Source organism: Giraffa tippelskirchi, chromosome 1 (assembly GCF_054371585.1).
Source record: "Giraffa tippelskirchi isolate mGirTip1 chromosome 1, T2T-mGirTip1v1.2.pri, whole genome shotgun sequence".
NCBI classification, from domain to species: Eukaryota; Metazoa; Chordata; class Mammalia; order Artiodactyla; family Giraffidae; genus Giraffa; species Giraffa tippelskirchi.
The window spans coordinates 156,874,763-156,893,384 of NC_137275.1; the positions used below are offsets into that span (position 1 = coordinate 156,874,763).

The following is an 18,622-nucleotide window of genomic DNA, read 5'->3' on the forward strand; positions in this document are numbered from 1 at the left end:
AAGAAATTAAAACTTTTTCCATCAAATATGTGTAATTTAAAATTCCCTACTTTTTTTCTTTTTTTTTTACTTAAATGAATATTTTAAATGGGCATCTATTATTTCTACTAGGCTTTTAGTGTACCCAAACTTCTTTTCAACCTAACCTGAAAAGATACTAAAATTGTTTAGCCTTGCAAAACAAAATAAATAAATACAATTCCACAGTGAATGCTCACTGACAGCCCTGTTTTAGCTAACGTTTATCACCATGGCTTTCCTAGGAACAATAACACCCATTGTAAAATGATTCACTATTATACAGATACAGATATATTGCCAGTCAACTAATGTTTCCTGAAACAAAACCAAAAAAGGCTGAAATTTCTGTTGCAAAATGATTACTCCAATAGTGGCTGCTCCTCCTGCCTCCCAAGTACAGCACTGAAAAAGCTCTTCTGTTGTGTACCCCACACAAGAGCAGTTAAAAGCTGGATGAAAAAGTATAGCTTCAGATCATATTCTGATGTTGCACCTTTCCTGCTTAGATCCTTTTCCCTCACCTAATACCATTCACAAAATCCCCTTTTAGCAATACCAAGGTACTTTTAAATTTTGGTTTCATAAAAAAATCACCGCTGAGATGAACAGAGAGTGTATCAATTTATAATATGGAGTGGCTTCTGTACAGCTCAGTTATTAAACCATGAAAAAGAGTGTTTATAATCAAAGTGCTGACACAACAATGGTGGGAAGGGCACTGTTAGAATATGACTATCACAGTCGTTCATTATTTGTCCTAGAGGGAAATCATGTTCCAATAGCTCTTCTATAAAACATCAGTTAAAGAAATGCCAATACCAACATTCTCAAGCTGCCTCGTAAGGAACTCTCATTTTAGCTGACATATCCATAAGTGACACTAAAGCCAATTTTCAGTTCTATAGAAAAATTACAAGACTGAAGTACCTTCCCACACCCTTATTTATCTGACATGTTCATAACAGAAGTACAAAACCATAAAATAGGGCTGTCTAAGCTGGGAAAACAAAGAGTAATTAATCACATTAACGGAAAACTAGCTTACAAAATGCTGATCAACAAAACATGGAAGAACTATTTCTGAAGATGGGGCTCATTTATCAGGGTTGGAGAGAGGTTGGTATCTCATGTAGGACAGGGCTGGCATGAATTCTGAGTGATTAGGAAATTGAATGAATGAAATGAATGAATGAAAAACTTTCTTGCAGTAATCTCCTGAAAGGAAATTTCACAGGCTCCAATGAATTTTATACAAACAAGTGAGTTTCCCAACTTAGATGCTCACACCTAATTTGTATTATAAGTGAAAACATAATCAACAAATATTGGTTAATCTCCATGTTATGTCCTAGACACTGGGCAAAAGCTATGAAAGATACACTCTGGCTGGAAGAGCACGCACACCAAATCAGTAGATTATTTATATGGTAGAGGATGTTAAGCATCATGAGAGTGGGCCATGGAGTTCTCTAGGGAAAGGTGTTGGCAGCAGACAGCCTTTTCTAATAGGAAAGGTTGTTAGTAAGTAACAGGAAGAAAATCTGATAAAGCTACATTGTGCTCAGTCACTCAGTCATATCTGACTCTGTGATCCCATGGACTGTAGCCTGCCAGGCTCCTCTGTCCGTGGAATTTTCCAGGCAAAGATAGTAAAGCAGATTGTCATTTCCTCCTCCAGGGGATCTTTCTGACTTAGGATTGAACTCACATCTTCTGCATTGGCAGGCAAATTCTTTACCATTGCACCACCTAGGAAGCCCTTCAAAAGCTTCACAGGCCTTGATAAAAGGCAGTAGCTTGAAGCCACTGGACAGTCTCAGTACGGCAAGGACATAACCTGACTTACATGTTAACTGTTAAATGTTAATATGTTAAATGTTAACTTACATGTTAAATCCCAACTGCTGTGTTGACAGCAGACAATAGTGGTTCAAGGGTAGAAGTGAGAAGAGAAGCTAGCAGATTACCACCATATCCAGGAAGAGTTAATGAGTAGATTAAGTTTGTATTATGTCAGCTGAGGTGACTAAGAAGTGGCCAGGATTCAAGATTCATTTTAAAAGTAGACAAGATAAGATTTACTGTCAGACAGATGTGGAGTGTGAGAAAAAGAAAGCATCAAGTCTAACTCTAAAGTTTTTGGCCTCAGCAGCTAGAAGGTCTGGAAATGAGGAAGGCTACAGAAGAAGATCTGGAATTCAGTTCAGGATAGGGTGAATTTGAGCTGATGGACATGTGACAGGAGATGCTGTCATAAAGTTGGCCATGTAGATGAGACTGAGCTGGACATAGAAATGTCCAAGCCACCAATGACTAGATGCTGTTTATAACTATTAAAGCTATGAGATGGGATGAGATGACCAGATGGATTAGTGTGGAAAAGAAGCCCACATTTTGAACTCTGGGGAGTGAGAGGAAGTGATCAGTGAAGAGGAAAAGCAGGAGGGCAGGATCCTACAGGTCAACTGAAGACTGCTTCAAACAGGAAGCAGTGGTCAACAGAAGTGTCAAAGGAAACACAGGGCAAAATCTATGACTGAAATAAATTTAAGAAAGAAATGGGGGAGAAGAATTGGAGAGAGTGAATAAAGATAAGCCTTTCAGGAGTTTTACTGTATTTACAGAGGCATAGAGAAATAGGGTGGAGCTAGTAGGAAGAAAGAGAGGGCTTTTTGGTTTACATGAAGATGGAAAAAATAACAGCTTGTGTGGATGATAATGAGAATCATCTGGAGAAGAGATGTGGGTGAGAAAGGGTAAATTACTGGAATTATGATCCTGTGTATAAAAGAGGGGATGCTGTCAGAGAGAAGCAGAGATGTTATAGATATGAAGCAGGTTGAAACCTTAAGGTCTCTACTGCTGTCTTCCCATTTCTCTATGAATATGAAGAGACTTGATGAGGTGAGGGTGAGGATGGACGAAATATGAAGATATGAACCAGTCAGCCAAGAGAGGGGTAGAGAGAATGGATGATGAGAATGCAACATGAATTACCCACACCAGTGAAGACCTACCTCCAATTACAACTGAAAGCAAGAGCAATCTGCATATTGGGTGTTTCTTCATAGCCATTCAGCTACGGGGTGCAGGTACAGAGTAGAGAGTTGAATTTACCAGGGCTGAGTTATACCAAGGTAGAGTAACAAAGTCATAGAGTGGCAAGAGAGCTGAGAGTATGTGCAAAGAAACATAGCAGGCTAAACGGAAGTAACGATAGGACAGGAGGGAGAGACTGCGAAAAACTGAGAGCTTCACTGAATCATGTGTCACAGTGAGGTGAAAGGATTACTGGAGGCCCGGAACCAGAGGATGTGGGCTAGAGACACAGAAGGTAGTCAGAGAAAGCTGACACTGAAAATACAACATACCTAGTGGAATGCCGCACAGTTAAGAGTGTTTCAAAAGGCTGTCTATTATACACCCTTTAGTTCTCTATTACTGCAATAACAAATTACCTCAAACGCAATGACTTAAAACAACACAAAGTTCAGTAGGTCAGAATTCCAAAATGGGTCTCACTGGGCTAGAATCAAGGTGTCAGCCAGGTCACTCCCTTCTGGAAGCTCTCGGGGAGAATCTGTTTCTTTGCCCTCTCCAGCTTTAAAGGGAGCCTGTGTGCCTGGTCCTTGGCCCTCCTTCTCTACCTCTAAAGCCAGCCAGAGCAGGCCAAGCACTTCTCACATCACATCACTCTTCCCTTTTCTGTCCCCCTCTTCCTCACTTATAGGACCCTTCTGACTACACGGCATGCACCCAGGTAAACAGAATAATATCCCTATGGTAAAGTCAGTTGGTCAGCAACCTTAATGCCATCTGCTTCCATAATTCCCTTTTCATGCAGTGTAACATACAGGATCCAGGGATTAGGATGTGGACACGCTGGGAGGGGACAAGGATCTCACTACATTTTAACTATTAAAATACAAGCATATAGCCATTTGTACGAAAGGACAATTATGGAAGAACTCTACGTTTCAAATTACATCCTTTCCATCTTTTTTCTTTCTGATGCCAATTCCTTACCACAGTGTAAAAATTACCTTGAAGTTTGCAGAGCACCTATCTGATAGAAGACTAGGCACACAATGGTGAAATGTTAGGAAGAAGTCCTCCAATAATTTAAGACTGGCCAAAGTAATCTACATGGAACTTCACGGTATTTACATAATAGTATTTCCAGGATCCTGAGTAAAGTACTTAAAATTATACAACACTTGGCTTTCAAGTAAAAATCCAGCTGGTTTATTCTTTCTTCCCACCACGACTTTCAGTAACAAATAGCAAAATACATCATTCCTTCATCCTGCCACTGGACTAGTTTTTGCCATTCATGAGAAATGCGTGCAAGGCATTTTTCCCGCTCCATGCTTCCTGAGGATCTCTTTCCTCATTGCTAAGGAGATGCACTGTGCAGCCCAGTGACCTCGGGGCATGCACATCCTGGTGTGCAGTACAGTATGCTATGCTCCCCATAATGTCAGTCATTATTCTTCTTGACTTTACTTGTACTCTCTGGTTGAAGCACTTAAGATTAATGAGGCATTTGTTCTCAATCAAGAAGCTATTTATGAATATAGTTCCAGTTACAATAAGCTATGTAGACTTCTCTTTCTCTATATTACCGGGCGGGTGGGGGGGTTGGTAGGGAGGGACAGTGTTTATTGAGCAAAAGGGAGAAGAATGAACAGGAAGGGGGGGAAAAAAGATTGTTGACTTTTTTAGTCTATAAGCAGTCCCTAACAGAAAAGCCTCCACATCATAACTATGGTGTCAAGAAAATTGATATCCTCCAACGTGCTGTTCTGTTCGGTTAAAGTAAAATAATTATTACCACTCTGGCCTTTGTGAGCCAAGGTTTAAGTCTGCAGCTGTTCAGAATAATCTGGCTCCCTCGGAGGCAGAAGGTGATTCTGAACTCATATGTGCTAGCTCGAATGTGAGAGTGTGGTTTGGCTAGCAGCTTCCAGAGACACCTCACTGGAGAGGAGCAATGGCACAAGCGAATACTTGGCTACACAGAGCCATGGTCTCTAACAAGAACGCAGCCTTCCTTTTCTTTTTTTTCCCCCACTGTTTTTACTATGTGTGAGGATCAAAGACAGCCTCTCACCACGTGGTCTTGACAGTAGTCCATGAAATGAAAAAATAAAAATAAAAAAAGCATAAAACATATCACAGGGTGCAGGAGTGTTGCCATGATCTCTCAAGGCCATAAGCCAATAAGATCTAAAAATCAATGGCTCCAATCTACAAAGCTACTTCAGAGTTCTTTGTTAAAGAAAAATGTCAACTCAGTTGTCACCTGGGAAACTAGATCCAGGAAATCATTCAACTCTCGAAAATGGCCTCCAGGCTGAAACTAGAGTCAATATGAAAGAGTCAGGGCACTGCTCTGCTCAACTGCCCAGTAACACTAATTATTCCATACTAAGTATATGATCAAATAAATACACTATTAGTGTTGACTTTATTTTCCAAGTAAACAAACTGAAATCATTCAAATACATGGTTCAAAATTAGGTCAGTTATTCAGCCTTCTTTCCACTCTAAAAACAAGCAACTGAGGAAAAAAAAAAAGATTCTGGGCCTGGAAATCTAGAGGCATGAGTACTGCCATGAGTCTGGACTCTCTTACCATATAGAATGGAAAGCCTGGGCAAAGGACTTACTCTCTCAAACCCCTGACTTAGTATCTGTAAAATGAGACTTCTGAGATAGACGAAGAAATGTATAGTCTCTGTCAGCATTAAGTTTTTTGGAAGCTAGGAAAATTGGAAGCTAGTATCCTTGCTACTTAGAGTAGATTATATTTAAATCAACAACTATTCTGAGTTAGTAAATCAAAAAATTTTAAATGGAACTACTTTTTTTTTTAAACACAAGACTTCTAAGAGCCAAATGATTGGCAATTCTAACATCTATTATCAGTACCAACATTTTATCTTTATTTGGCAGTGCTGTGTGGCATGTGGGATCTTAGTTTCCCAACCAGGGATTGAACCCATGTTCCCTGCGTTGGGAGCATGGAGTCAATCACTGGACTGTCAGGTTAAGTTCCTACAACACTAATCTTATCTAAGGAGTTGGACAGGAGAAATAATGGTTGTATTATGGAATACGGTAAGATAATTCTCAACTACATATATTTTCTTTAATGATCACTACCCTAAGAGAACTCCCATGTCAGAGAGAAAGAAAAGAAAGCACTGCCTTCAGATTTAACAGGGGGACTTCATGGGTCCCAAAGATGAGTTACCAACTTTCCAAGAAGTTAATCATTTTTACCTGAGCCTTAATAGTTGAGATTTAAGACTATGGTATATTCCAAGATTAAGAATTCAGATAAATAAATACTTTTGAACAAGTGAAACAGACTTTTTTTTTAGTTCACAAGCTTTAGCAACATTATGGGGTGGGTGGTTTAAAGACCATTACCTCAGGTACTTCCATATTTTAACTTTGTGATTATGACTCACGAAGAGAAAACACTTCACTTTCTTTCAAAAGCCAAAACAACAGCTATGTCTAAGCCTTGGAGGGATGAATGGCAACCATTACTCAGTCTATAGATGCCACTTATTTACAGTCAAGCAATAAGAATAAATAAAGACACTAAAATGTTTTTAATCACTGTAATTGCATATTCCACTCTTTGTAAGAGGAAAGAAAATGCTAATACCAAATAATCATCAAGGTACAGCTTGCTCATATCTTTTAGTCCATTAAAAAACAAATAAATAAGCAAAATAAAGTGAATAGATAATGTGACCAAGGTGAAAACTTATTTCATATTTACTTTTTTGATTTCTTAAAACCATTTTGAAGAAAAAAAAGCAGAATGCTATCTATGCTTGTTATACATATACCATGCAACTTTGTTATTGTATGGAGAATAATAAATGCTCTCAAATAAATAATAAATGTGTGACAAGCATACCCAGAAATACTGTACAAGAAGGTCTTAGTGATCCGGATAACCACGATGGTGTGATCACTCACCTAGAGCCAGACATCCTGGAGGGTGAAGTCAATTGAGCCTTAAGAAGCACTGCCACGAACAAAGCTAGTGAGGGTGATGGAATCCCAGATAAGCTATTTCAAATCCTAAAAAATGATGCTGCTGAAGTGCTGCACTCAATGTGCCAGCAAATTTGGAAACTCAGCAGTGACCATAGCACTGGAAAAGGTCAGTTTTCATTCCAATCCCAAGAACGGCAAGGCCAAAGAATATTCAATCCGCCATACAGTAGAGGTCATTTCACATGTTAGCAAGGTAATGCTCAAAATCCTTCAAGCTAGGCTTCAACAGGACATGAACCAAGAACTTCCAGGTGTACAAGCTTGATTTAGAAAAGGCAGAGGAACCAGAGATCAAATTGCCAACATCCACTGGATCACAGAAAAAGTAAGGGAATTTCAGAAAAACATCTACTTCTGCTTCACTGACTACAATAAAGCTTTTGACTGTCTGGATTACAATAATCTATGGAAAATTATTAAAGACATAGGTATAACAGACCACCTTACCTGTCTCCTGAGAAACCTGTATACAGATCAAGAAGCAATAGTTAGAACCAGACATGGAACAAAAGACTGGTTCAAAATTGGGAGGGGAGTACATCAAGGCTGTATATTGTCACCTACTTATTTAATTTATATGCAGAGTATACCAAGCAAAATTCTTGGCTGGGTGAAGCACAAGATGGAGTCAAGATTGCATGACAAAGGTCCACAGAGTCAAGGCTATGGTTTTTCCATTGGTCATGTACAGAGGTAAGAGTTAGACCATTAAGAAGACTGAGCCCTGAAGAAGTGATGCTTTTGAACTGTGGTGTTGGAGAGGACTCTTGAGAGTCCCTTGGACAGCAAAGAGATCAAACCAGTCCATCCTAAAGGATATTATTTGATATTCATTGGAAGGACTGATGCTGAAGCTGAAGTTCCAGTACCTTAGCTACCTGACGCGAAGAGCCAACTCACTGGAAAAGACCCTGATGCTGGGAAAGATTGAGGGCAGGAGGAGGAGGAGGTGACAGAGGATGAGATGGTTGGATGACGTCACCGACTCAATGGACATGGGTTTGAGTAAACTCCAGGAGACACTGAAGGACAGGGAAGCCCAGAGTACATCCTGGATAGGGAAGCCCTAATTATATAGGGTTGCAAAGAATTGGACATGACTAAATGACTAAACAATAGCAACCTAGTTTATTATTTCACTATAAAGAATTTTTTTAAGTGTTTTTTTTTAACTTGTTCATTTCAAAATCTATCTTTTCATAGTATGGCAATATCTATTCAAGGATATAATATGCAACTGTGTATTCTGCTGTATTATGTTCAAATAAAAATATTTAAATGAATTCTTCTAAATTAAGAGTAAAGGGATATATTGAAATAAAAAGAAATCCAGAGGATAATGCATATTGCCATGGATTCCTGAACATCAGGTAGATAAAATTACAGTACGGCCTTGAAGTCATTTTTTTTAAAAAATGAAAGTTTCCTTGAGCATATAAAAATTACACTGATACAGCCAATAATTGCCAATGTCACTTCTACTCCTGTACTTTTCTGTAACTCATCACCTCTGACCAGGTTAAGAAGTACAGAAATAAATTTAGATTTCATGAAGGTGCCCAATTCGTAAGGAAACTAATTAAAGCAAAATGGAAATACAAAACAACACAGAATCAAAGGATTTCAGGGTCAGAAGAGGCCTTAGATAGTTGTCTCTAATCGAACCTTCTCATTACATTGCTTTTAAATCTTCCTCTAATTAAGATTTTAGATTACAGGTATGTGAGCTACTATGTCTACCCTGCCTTGCCCTGAAAGAATTATATAAGGTAATTTAAAAAGCTCCCTAGTAAGACATAGCACAAAAGACACTGGAAGTTTTCACTGACATTGAAAAACTATAGCACTGGCTAAAAGCTACCATGGAGAGAAGATTGACAACTCACGATTTGTCAAAGTCATAAACCTGAGTATGACACAACTTTCCATGATATAAATTATCAATCTTCCCATGCAATTTCCACTCCCATTTACACCACTAAAACAAAACCTCACATTCCCCCTACCTCAAAAGAAACACCCAAATTTCCTGGAGAGAAACAACCACCAAAGAGCTATACTATCCCTAAAGTTTAACCTCTTAACCTGCTTATATTTTGTTCTTTAGAATTCAATAATACAAATCCTTTAGAAGATAGCATAGAAAAATCCTTCTGTGGTTATTAGCATACTACCTCTTAATACTTTAGAGAGTATTAAGCACATGAATTATTACTGTTTAGGATAAAAGTATTCAGGTTATCAGTTCAATCCATATATTTAAGTAACATCCTCCTTCATAATTAGAAGTGAAGCTCTAACACAGAGCTTTCCACAGTGAAGCTCTAACACAGAGTGAAGCTCTAATACAGAGTTTCACAGAAATACTCAGAATTAAAAACAATTTTTCAAAGTAGGAATAAAAAAGAAAATGGTGGAGGGAAAAAACTTGAAAGAAAGCAATACATATTCAACATTTTTACAGCGTGAATATTATATTATGTTTTTAATTAGCAGTAACTTAGTCATTATAAAATGGAAACTGATAAACAGATTAGACATAAACTCTAGTGATTTAGGTCAAAAGTAATTAGATACAAATTAAGACTCAAAATAACTAGAAACACATTCCAGAATCAGGGTGTTGACATTCAACACCTAAAAACAGAACTTGGTAATGTTTAGAATATGCTCTAAAATGCTACTATAATGAAGGAGTACAAACTGCTCCAAAATGAATCACATAGTCACAAAAGAGCTGGAAACAAAACAGAGCTGAAAATAAAACATTCTAATAAAGCTGGGTTATAAGCTTAACATTTATTACATAATTGTAACATTTATTACATAAATGCATGTATAGCTTTCATACAGGTCTATTTATCTGAGCAGTACTGAAATAAGACAAACAGGCACAGAGCAATGATATTTAATTAGAACTATGAGAGCTTATGTCACAAAAGACAGGTATTTGGGGAATTTCTCAACTGTTTCATTTCGTTTCACTTGAATTTGGGCATAGAGCCAGGATTCTAAAATTCAAGTTAGGGTGTAATTCAAAATTTGTAAGTCATCTCTTTCTCTACTACATACAGTTAAGGCTGCAATATAGCCTTTTGTTTCTCATTTTAATTGATATAAGTGGATAAAGTAAAAAAAAAAAAGTAGCAAAATCAAATACACTCAGGACTAAACCAAGACTTCTAGAAATGGTGAGAACGCTGAAAATCGCAGATAAGTTCAGAAATGATCCAACACTACACCAGGTATCAGGAGTATTATAGAGAAATGAGACAAAGTTCTGGTCTTCAGTTACTGAAAAGCTAGCAGGGCAGTTTGGCCCACAGTGACTTCCACTCCTTAGAATTGGTAAATAAAAAGACAGCTGGTCTGTGAACACTAATTCCAGCCTTGTGCACATCCGCAACTACCAAGGCCACCTACCTGTTAATGTATGACTTCAGTTAGTTAGCTAGTTATTCATTTATTTATGGCCTGGATTTGCTGAAATAAACCTTATGGTGCCTTTACTTCAAAAGTATAAATAATTGATACTTACTTATATGATATAGTTACTATTATAGTTTCCCTCTTTTTTTCCTGTTTTACTGAATATAATTGACTTATTGTATAAGTTTAAGTTGTACAATGTGATAACATGATATATCTCTATATTGAGAAATCATTACCATAATAAGGTTAGTTATCATATCCATCACCTCACATTAAATACCTTTGTGTGTGTGTGTACGTGTGGTGAGAACATTTAAGATCTACTTTCTTGGCAACTTTCAAGTATCTAATAAAGCACTGTTAACTATAGTCACCATGCTGTACATTACACCCTCAGAATGTATTTGTAACTGAAGTGTGTACTCTTTGACACCTTCACTCATTCCCCGCATTCCCCCAGCCCATGGCAATTACCAATCTATGCTCTGTATGAGTTCAGGTTTGTATTTCTGTTGTTGTTGCTTTGCTTTTTTTTTTATTCCACATGTAAATGAAAGCTTACAGTATTTGTCTTTTTCTGACTTATTCCACTTATCGTAACACCCTCCAGGTTCACCCAAGTTGTAACAAAACAAGAGAATTTCCTTCCTTTTTTATGGCTGAATAACAATCATTGTACACATGTGTGCATGTGTGAATGTGTTCATATGTGTGTGTATAGATACACTTTTCTTTATCCATTTACCCATTAACAGGTGCTCTTTTTAATCTTTAATTTTTATTTTTTGATCTTTAAAAAATAGAACTACCTCATATGATTCTAATACACACCTTATGAAAATAAATATAAGGTGTTTCAGGTACCCTCTTCTTACCTATAAGATTTTCAAAGCAATAATCATTAAAGGAAATATAATTAACTGAAACAATCACATTTGCTGTGTAAACATATATCTCAAGCAAAATATGCTACTGGAGTCTTTTGTATTCATGATGAATAAGCCGTACTTTCACAAACTATGTTTAAAACAGAAAATCCCAGGAAACACTTAGTAATCAGTTAGTGAAATAAAAGCCAGCATTGAAATATCATTTGACTTCAGCCATACTGTTAGATTTCCATTAGGTTCTTTTAGAGCTTCCATCCAAAAGGAGGTCCAGTGCTCCTCTGGAACCTAAAACTGACAGTGTGAGATAGATTCCTAAGAAGACAAGTCTAAGTGTACTTCCCAAATGCAATCAATCCAGCCACAAAATTCAAAGAATCATACTTAAGTGTTTAGTAAAACGTAAATATTGCAACACTCAATGCCATACTAAATAAGGGTGTTAAAGCTAAAATATTATCAGTTACTTCTCTGCAATGCTTAAAATGAAATTCAATTATTTCTCAAGAGGAAAATTTAGAAATAGAGCTTCATGGACAAAGTTCACTCAAAATGGATAAACTGAAAAATAATAATAATAATAATTGGCCCACTGTGAATTTAGATCATTTCCAATTAGAGCTAAGAAATTATGTAGGTCTAAAAAAATCAATGCAAAGTTGTATTCAAGAGCTCCTGTCTTTATCGCAAATTAAGAGAGATTTACATGGTGTCAATATTAAAATACAAAAGGCACACTGTATTTTCTCAGAGCACAGAGAGGTTAAGATTAATAGAAAGATGCTTTAAATCAGTTGCAGAGAGTGATTAATCTAAGTATTTCCTTCTGAAGACATGCTAAAGGAAAACGACATAATTGATAAGAAGCAGCCTTGGAATCAGGGTGGCTGACTGAGGCCTAGCCCTGGCTCTGCCATGCAAAGGACAATGGTACCTTGGGGTAACAGGACTGCTCGGTGTGTGAGCATGGGAGCCAAGCAGTAACTGCAGATGGAACAGAGAATTCTTCATGCCTTGGTGAACTGAATCAGAGTAGCTCTAAATTCTAAATCTACACTTCAGGGTGAATGAGGAAACATCATCAATAAAACTAACTCTACAAGACTTTGCTTTGGCTCATATAATAGGAATAGAACCAGCATGGTAAACAAGAGCTGAATATATATATTACAGCAGGACTTCCTGGCTGTTTTAAAAATGCTGTGCAGTTATACAGTTTTTGTTATAATGATCAACCAAACGAAGTATCAAAATGTTATCTGGGGCCACTAATGGAAAGAATTCTTAAGTTGTAGATATTACCTCTAACATCACATAAATCATATTATTTAGACTATAAAGATGGTCCATATTTTTCCCTGCTTTCCCCTTACTATCCAAAGTGAATGCCAGCAATAAAATCATACAGAAAGTCATTTTTACAGATGCCTTTAATTTATAGTTACCATATGTCTATTTCTACACTGAGAGCTAAACATATATAATCATGACATAAATTTTCATCATGCAAAGCATGGTCCTTACATTGAGCCTCAGGGTTTTAACTTTGGCTGCAAGGAAATCTAATCCATTGTCATTAGAGATCACTAAGGAATAAAGCAAAGGCTACTATTATAATTAAAATGAAGCTGAGCATCTGTTTTGAGATCAAGAATACAGTCTTGAGATATGACCGGTCTCCACCTTCAACAATGTTCTGATACCTCTTGAAAGAGAATTTCTAAGAAAAATTAAGGTAACACATAATCAAACTGTAAAATGAGTGAATTGGTAGATTAATGGAATGGAGTGCAACGCTTGGGTGTAGCTAAAGTTTTTAGTGTCTTCAGGGAAAACAGTTTAGGTTAAGGGAAATCTGTGTTTCCCAAACAGGGAATAATTTGTTGTAGTTTCTGTCTCAAGTTCACAGCAATGCTTAGCACAGAACACTTTAAAATTTGCTCAAGTATGAATGTATAAATGAATAAACAGGGAAGAGCTCATGCTAGTGGAATAGTTGTGAATGAGCATGGTTTCCTCAGAGGTCCCTAGAGATTCCCATCTTCACTGTCACTCAGAATACTTATTTTCTAGAACTGCAAAACCGAGCTGGGAAAGAACGTGAAGCAGTACTTTGGACATGCTCTAATAAACTGCTAGTCTCTGTAGGTTCCTGAGCAGAGGGTGATGCCTAGAAATGTATTTAGCATTTCCACAGTGGATATAGAGATACTCAGTAGGATGATTTGGAAAGAGAAGACTAGAAAAACAGGCAAGTGTGGAACTGCACACAAAAGTACATGTACCACTAGATTTAAACAGACCCACAATGGATGGAATGAATAAGCCACTTACTGCTGTCCATGCATTTCTTTTGCACCGGGCACATAGCCATCCATCACAGATCTCATGAGAAGGGATTCCATAACAACCTACAAAATAATAGTATGGACCCATTAAATAAGCCTTTTGTATTTTGACAATATGACACATTTTAGCTCTCAATAAATAAAATCAGAGCAACAGCCTACCATACCATTTTTGATTCTCATTGCTTAGGACAAAACATAAACAAGGCTGGCTCAGAGACACTTCTGGTTCTCACACCTTATACCTAACAGGATATCACTGCCAGGAAGCATGAGAGTATGCATCTTAACAGTTACCAGTGCTCACACCAGTTATCATAAAGAATACTAATGATAATACTTGAATGGGCAATAATAAAATTTCTAAACTTTCAGGTCTAGTCCTTTACTCATATAAAACATATTTCAAAGTAACCTGCAATTCATGAAGCAAAGTTTGGAAAAGTTTTAAAATGGTACAGTAAATAAACTTTGACATAATATTTCTGAACATAAAGTTATATGCATAGAATTAATGTAATTTAAAACTATACTTCAAAAATTATATTTAATTAGCTTTAATTTCAGTGATAGGGACAAAGGATACACAAGAGATATGTTCAATTTTATTTGTCTATTCAGTACATGCCTGACTCAACAATTTAAAGAGATGGCTGATGATGTAAAAACATGATATATGTAGCAATTATATGGTTCCAACAAACATGTGTTACCCTGGCTTCCTGAAAAAAACAGGGCTTTGAAAGATTTAAATGAGTATAATTAAAAGAATTTTTAATATCAAATTTCTATAAAATTTAACTTGGGAAGGGAAAATAACAGAAATGTAATTACCCAAAGAAAAGCCTGTAATAGTTAACCAAGATCATAAAATGTTTAGTTCAAGCACATGTTCATAAAATATTATGGCTAAGTTGCACAGTTAGTGCATTCTGGAGTCAAGATTAAATCCTAACTTGTTTGTAAAATGATGCTGTGCCTCTCATATACATATAACCGTGTAGAGTGAAGACGTGTGTGTGTATGTGTGTATTGAGTGTCTTACAGATTGATGAAGTAAATAAGAAGTTTTATATAATTATATTTCAAACACATGTTCAAATCCCTTGGGGAAGCTGAAAGTATCTAATAAATAAATGCTTGATAGCCAGGCAATTTCAACCTTAATATAAGACTGGTATTACTGTGGGGTAAATACAGAAGGTAATACATATATTATAAATCATTCATACCATACTGACAGACTCACACCATACACAGGAATGTTAATAAAACATGTGACTTGGTAAGAGCTTGAATATTAAAATGCTTTAAAATATAATTGCAATGTATAACAGATCCATTTTATACATTTTAGAGGGTTTAGATAATAGATTAATCTATAAAAATGTATTTGCCACTAAAGCAATTATATAAAAATAACAAATTGAGATAGGTATAGAGCCTAACCATCTCAGTCCTGGGGGAAAACTACTCGAAGGACTGTTTCCCCCGAAAGGCAATGAAGATCTCCCTCCTCTTACAAAGAATAAAATTTTAACTCAGTAATTAAATTTAACAGCAATTCCCCAAATCACCAAAAGAATACTCATTCTTTTTAAAACTTACAAAAGAAAATAGTGATGAATCAACCTAAGAGACTAAAATTAAGGTTTTATAAACTGTATCTTATGTAAAATTCAAGCATGTGAAAGGAGTCCCATGATGACTCCACATGGGGACCCCAAACAAACAAACTATCAGACCTGTTCTCCACTGATACCACATAAAATAGAAGAAAGGACGATTACACCTTTCATACTTTCATTAGAAGAAATATGATGAAGAATGATCTAATCATTAATGATCCCACCAGTTCATGGTGATAGATTTGACAGGGTGCAAACGGGTGAGAAAGAAAGACTATGTGAAGCACTAAAAAGCCAGTGATTAATGACTGATAGACTCATTTACTTGCATGAACCCGTACGCGGCACTTTGCACAGGAAATCAGAAGGCTTGTTCCATCCTCTTCCAGGAAGGCGTTAGGTGGAGAATATTCTATATTTTCTTCACTATAAATAAAACACATCTCTGGAATGAGGGGCTTAGTCTTTCCTCCTGAAGTCACCACTTCATCTAATTTTGTCTCCCATCTAGAATCATTTTCTTCATTGCTGCTATCTGGCTGAAAAACACAATATTTGCAAATGAGCAAAAAACACAGAGAAGAGCTCAGATCACTTGCTTTGGACACATCCACAAACAGCTATTTCATTTACTGATTTTCCACTTCTGCATTGTTTCTTCTTGTCCTTGTCCCCCAACTATCAGCTCGGCTCTCCAGGTTCCCATCCAGAAGCTAAGCTGAAGGAACAAGAGGAGATTCTGTACATCCACTGTTACAGAAAGGAATGAGCTACAAAAATTATGTTCTTATAGACAAAGTTCATGAGAACCAATGATCCTTCCGATGAACTTTTCTTGCTTCTTTATTTGTATTAGGTTAATAGATCAGATTTCATTTACTGAAGAATCTTACCTAGTTACACCTGAAGGAGAATCTTCAAAGACCTCAGTTTTAATTTGTATGACAATATTTAGAGAGTTTTTGAAGTCTTTTGTCTCATCACAAAGTTTTAAAACATCAAGACAGAAAGATCTAGCAAATGACATTAGATAACAAGGCATAGTATGCAAACAAAATTGTCATCTCTCATCAAAAGATAAGATATTCAGTGTTTATTTGAATATAATTAATGAACTATCTTATCCCCAGAGACCTTATGTTAATAAATTTCCCCAAATCTTATACTTTTAGTTGGAATTTTTTTAATCATTAGGGAAATATGCAGGTAGATTATGATACAGAAATAAGAATAAAAACAAAGGTAAATTTTTTGAGAAAACATAGAAATTTAATGATAAATGGGAAATAAAAATAAAGTTAATCACTCCCTAATGTTACATTCAAAGATGAATGAATGAACTACTTCCTCTATTTACCAAGTTCTGAGAATGTGGCACGTTACACATTTTTATGCTCTGAAATGTCTGAACAAAATTATTTCATGTGGAACTTTAAGAACAATGTAATCTTGAATAAAATATTTGATTCTATTAGTGAAAATATAACCCAGAACAAAATAATCACATCAATGTACTTTATAATATATTGCATCATAAAATGGACCTATTAGTTCTACCCTTACCAGATTCCTAAAGATCATTTTGTTTGTGTTAGTGCTGAAGAATGTGGCCCTCTGTGATCTAAGATGCTTTTGGCATAACATATATGACATGACATCTGAAAATAATACCATGAATAGCTGGCTGATGGGGATGAACTGGACAATTTGGTTTGCATTGAGTCCTGCTGTGTCTTTTGCATGTTATACATGGAAAGATGAAGACAGATATTTCAAATGTGGGCCCAGAGCTGACATTTATATGATTGAGAGTAATATTTTCAAACATAAAGCAGAGACTAGGTCTAAGTTCTCTCTCTGCAAGCTTCTACTATTTTGAATCTTTAAGGTCTGTGTTTCTTGGTGAAGTGGGTAGAAAGAAAGGTTGGAATTAACCGTTGACTGAAATAAATTAAGACATTCAAAAATGATAAAGCACTGTTAAAGAAAAGTCTCTCAAGGGGCACGCAGGAATTCTGTTTGCTGCTCTATGATGGTTATTAGCTACAGAAGAACTAATGTCTTCTTCATCATGTGCATACTAACTGTACAAGGATTCACCTGTGTTTTTACAGCCACACAGAAAGTGCTGCAGTGAAAGGAAACGTGGGCAGGGACCCTCCCGCCAGCTACCTTGTAGTAGGGCATAAGCAGGGCACAGATGGCGCAGTGTGGCTCCATTCTGCCCATGGCTGTGTTATACTCTTGCTCGGCCACAAAGTTTGGGGACTTCGTCTGCCAAAGGTGAACCAGAGGCTTTGCCCAAGACTCGGTTTCTTCCACTTCCTCCTCAATTGATGGAACCTCAGGCAACTCTGAAAGAAAGGGCATGAAAACACAGTGAGTAGGATCAGTTCAGTTCAGTTCAGTCACTCAGTTGTGTCTGACTCTTTGTGACCCTGTGAACTGCAGCATGCCAGGCCTCCCTGTCCATCACCAACTGCCGGAGTCTATCCAAACCCATGTCCATTGAGTCAGTAATGCCATCCAACCATCTCATCCTCTGCCATCCCCTTCTGCTCCTGCCCTCAATCTTTCCCAGTATCAGGGTCTTTTGAAATGAGTCAGCTCTTCACATGAGGTGGCCAAAGTATTGGATTTCAGCTTCAACATCAGTCCTTCCAATGAACACCCAGGACTGATCTCCTTTAGGATGGACTGGCTGGATCTCCTTGCAGTCCAAGGGACTCTCAAGAGTCTTCTCCAACACCACAGCTCAAAAGCATCAATTCTTCAGCACTCAGCTTTCTTTATAGTCCAACTCTCACATCCATACCAGAGAAGGCAATGGCAACCCACTCCAGTACTCTTGCCTGGAAAATTCCATGGACAGCAGAGCCTGGTAGGCTGTAGTCCATGGGATCATGAAGAGTCAGACACGACTGAGTGACTTAACTTTCACTTTTCACTTTCATGAACTGGAGAAGGAAATGGCAACCAACTCCAGTATTCTTGCCTGGAGAATCCCAGGGATGTGAGCCTGTTAGGCTTCCGTCTATGGGGTTGCACAAAGTTGGACATGACAGATGTGACTTAGCAGTAGCAGCACATCCATACATGACCACTGGAAAAACCACAGCCTTGACTAGACAGACCTTTGTTGACAAAGTAATGTCTCTACTTTTTAATATGCTGTCTAGGTTGGTCATAGCTTTCCTTCCAAGGAGTAAGTGTCTTTTAATTT

At 37.0% G+C, this 18,622-nt stretch overlaps 1 protein-coding gene across 23 annotated transcripts in view; it reads right to left on the reverse strand.

The window, feature by feature from the left end:
• The window catches only part of KDM4C (lysine demethylase 4C), a 435,647-nt gene that overhangs the window by 167,620 nt on the left and 249,405 nt on the right, over positions 1–18,622 (reverse strand). For 21 of the 23 annotated variants that reach the window (XR_014056674.1, XR_014056681.1, XR_014056693.1 and 18 more), the window contains 3 exons: positions 17,572–17,753; positions 15,725–15,938; positions 13,758–13,834 (listed from right to left, as the gene is read on the reverse strand). Coding sequence is in view for 10 of the 23 variants with exons in the window: in XM_081500458.1 (XP_081356584.1) it covers positions 13,758–13,834; positions 15,725–15,938; positions 17,572–17,753 (473 nt within the window). In the remaining 13 variants the exon portion in view is untranslated. The remainder of the gene's footprint in view (positions 1–13,757; positions 13,835–15,724; positions 15,939–17,571; positions 17,754–18,622) is intronic. The other 2 variants (XR_014056740.1, XR_014056744.1) reach the window with 1 other exon arrangement.